This window comes from Onychostruthus taczanowskii, unplaced genomic scaffold (assembly GCF_017590055.1).
Source record: "Onychostruthus taczanowskii isolate IOZ18803 unplaced genomic scaffold, ASM1759005v1 scaffold361, whole genome shotgun sequence".
Taxonomy (NCBI): Eukaryota; Metazoa; Chordata; class Aves; order Passeriformes; family Passeridae; genus Onychostruthus; species Onychostruthus taczanowskii.
In genome coordinates, this window is record NW_024501027.1 from 16190 (window position 1) to 17320 (window position 1131).

General features: G+C 61.1%; 1 protein-coding gene across 5 annotated transcripts in view; it reads right to left on the reverse strand.

Moving 5' to 3' along the window:
- Positions 1-1131, reverse strand: part of IKZF4 (IKAROS family zinc finger 4) — a 30133-nt gene that overhangs the window by 15969 nt on the left and 13033 nt on the right. For all 5 annotated transcript variants that reach the window (XM_041411628.1, XM_041411627.1, XM_041411631.1 and 2 more), the window contains one exon: positions 737-973. In XM_041411628.1, coding sequence (XP_041267562.1) covers positions 737-973 — 237 coding nt within the window. The remainder of the gene's footprint in view (positions 1-736; positions 974-1131) is intronic.

Sequence of the window (1131 nt, forward strand, 5' to 3'; positions counted from 1 at the left end):
CCCCCAGCTCTCACCGGTGTGGCTGCGCTTGTGCACCATGAGCACGTTGGGCCCGATGCACACCATCCCACACCCCGGAATTCCCATTTTCCCCCCGTTTTTTCCCCATTTTCTCTCATTTTTTCCCCATTTTTCCCCGTTTTTTCCCGTTTTTTCCCGTTTTTGCCCCGTTTTCTCTCGTTTTTTCCCCGTTTTTGCCCCGTTTCCCCCCAGCTCTCACCGGTGTGGCTGCGCTTGTGCACCATGAGCACGTTGGGCCTGATGCACACCATCCCACACTCCCATTTTTTCCCCGTTTTTCCCCATTTTTCCCCCGTTTTTTCCCCGTTTTCTCTCGTTTTTTCGCCGTTTTCCCCCGTTTTTTCCCATTTTCCCCCATTTTCCCCCCAGCTCTCACCGGTGTGGCTGCGCTTGTGCACCATGAGCACGTTGGGCCCGATGCACACCATGCCGCAGACGTCGCACTTGAGTTTCCCGTTGGGCAGGCGGATGCCGCCGGGCGAGTGCGGCTCCGGGAAGGGCTCCGGGAAGGGCTCGGGCAGCGCGTCCTCGGGCAGCCCCCCGCGGCCCTCCCGCGACGGCGGCCGGCCCGGCGAGCCCTCGTCTCCCCCCGTTTTTTCCCCATTTTCTCTCATTTTTTCCCCATTTTTCCCCGTTTTTTCCCGTTTTTTCCCGTTTTTGCCCCGTTTTCTCTCGTTTTTTCCCCGTTTTTGCCCCGTTTCCCCCCAGCTCTCACCGGTGTGGCTGCGCTTGTGCACCATGAGCACGTTGGGCCCGATGCACACCATGCCGCAGACGTCGCACTTGAGTTTCCCGTTGGGCAGGCGGATGCCGCCGGGCGAGTGCGGCTCCGGGAAGGGCTCCGGGAAGGGCTCGGGCAGCGCGTCCTCGGGCAGCCCCCCGCGGCCCTCCCGCGACGGCGGCCGGCCCGGCGAGCCCTCGTCCGACGACATCTCCACCTTGATGGAGTTGGCTGCAGGGCACCCAAAAACGGGCTCAGGATGGGGGGAAATGGGGTGGGATTACCAAAAAAATGGGGTTGGGAGGGGGGAAATGGGGGGAAATAGGATGGGATTACAAAAAAATGGGGTTGGGAGGGAGGGAAATGGGGGGAAATGGGGGGAAATGGGG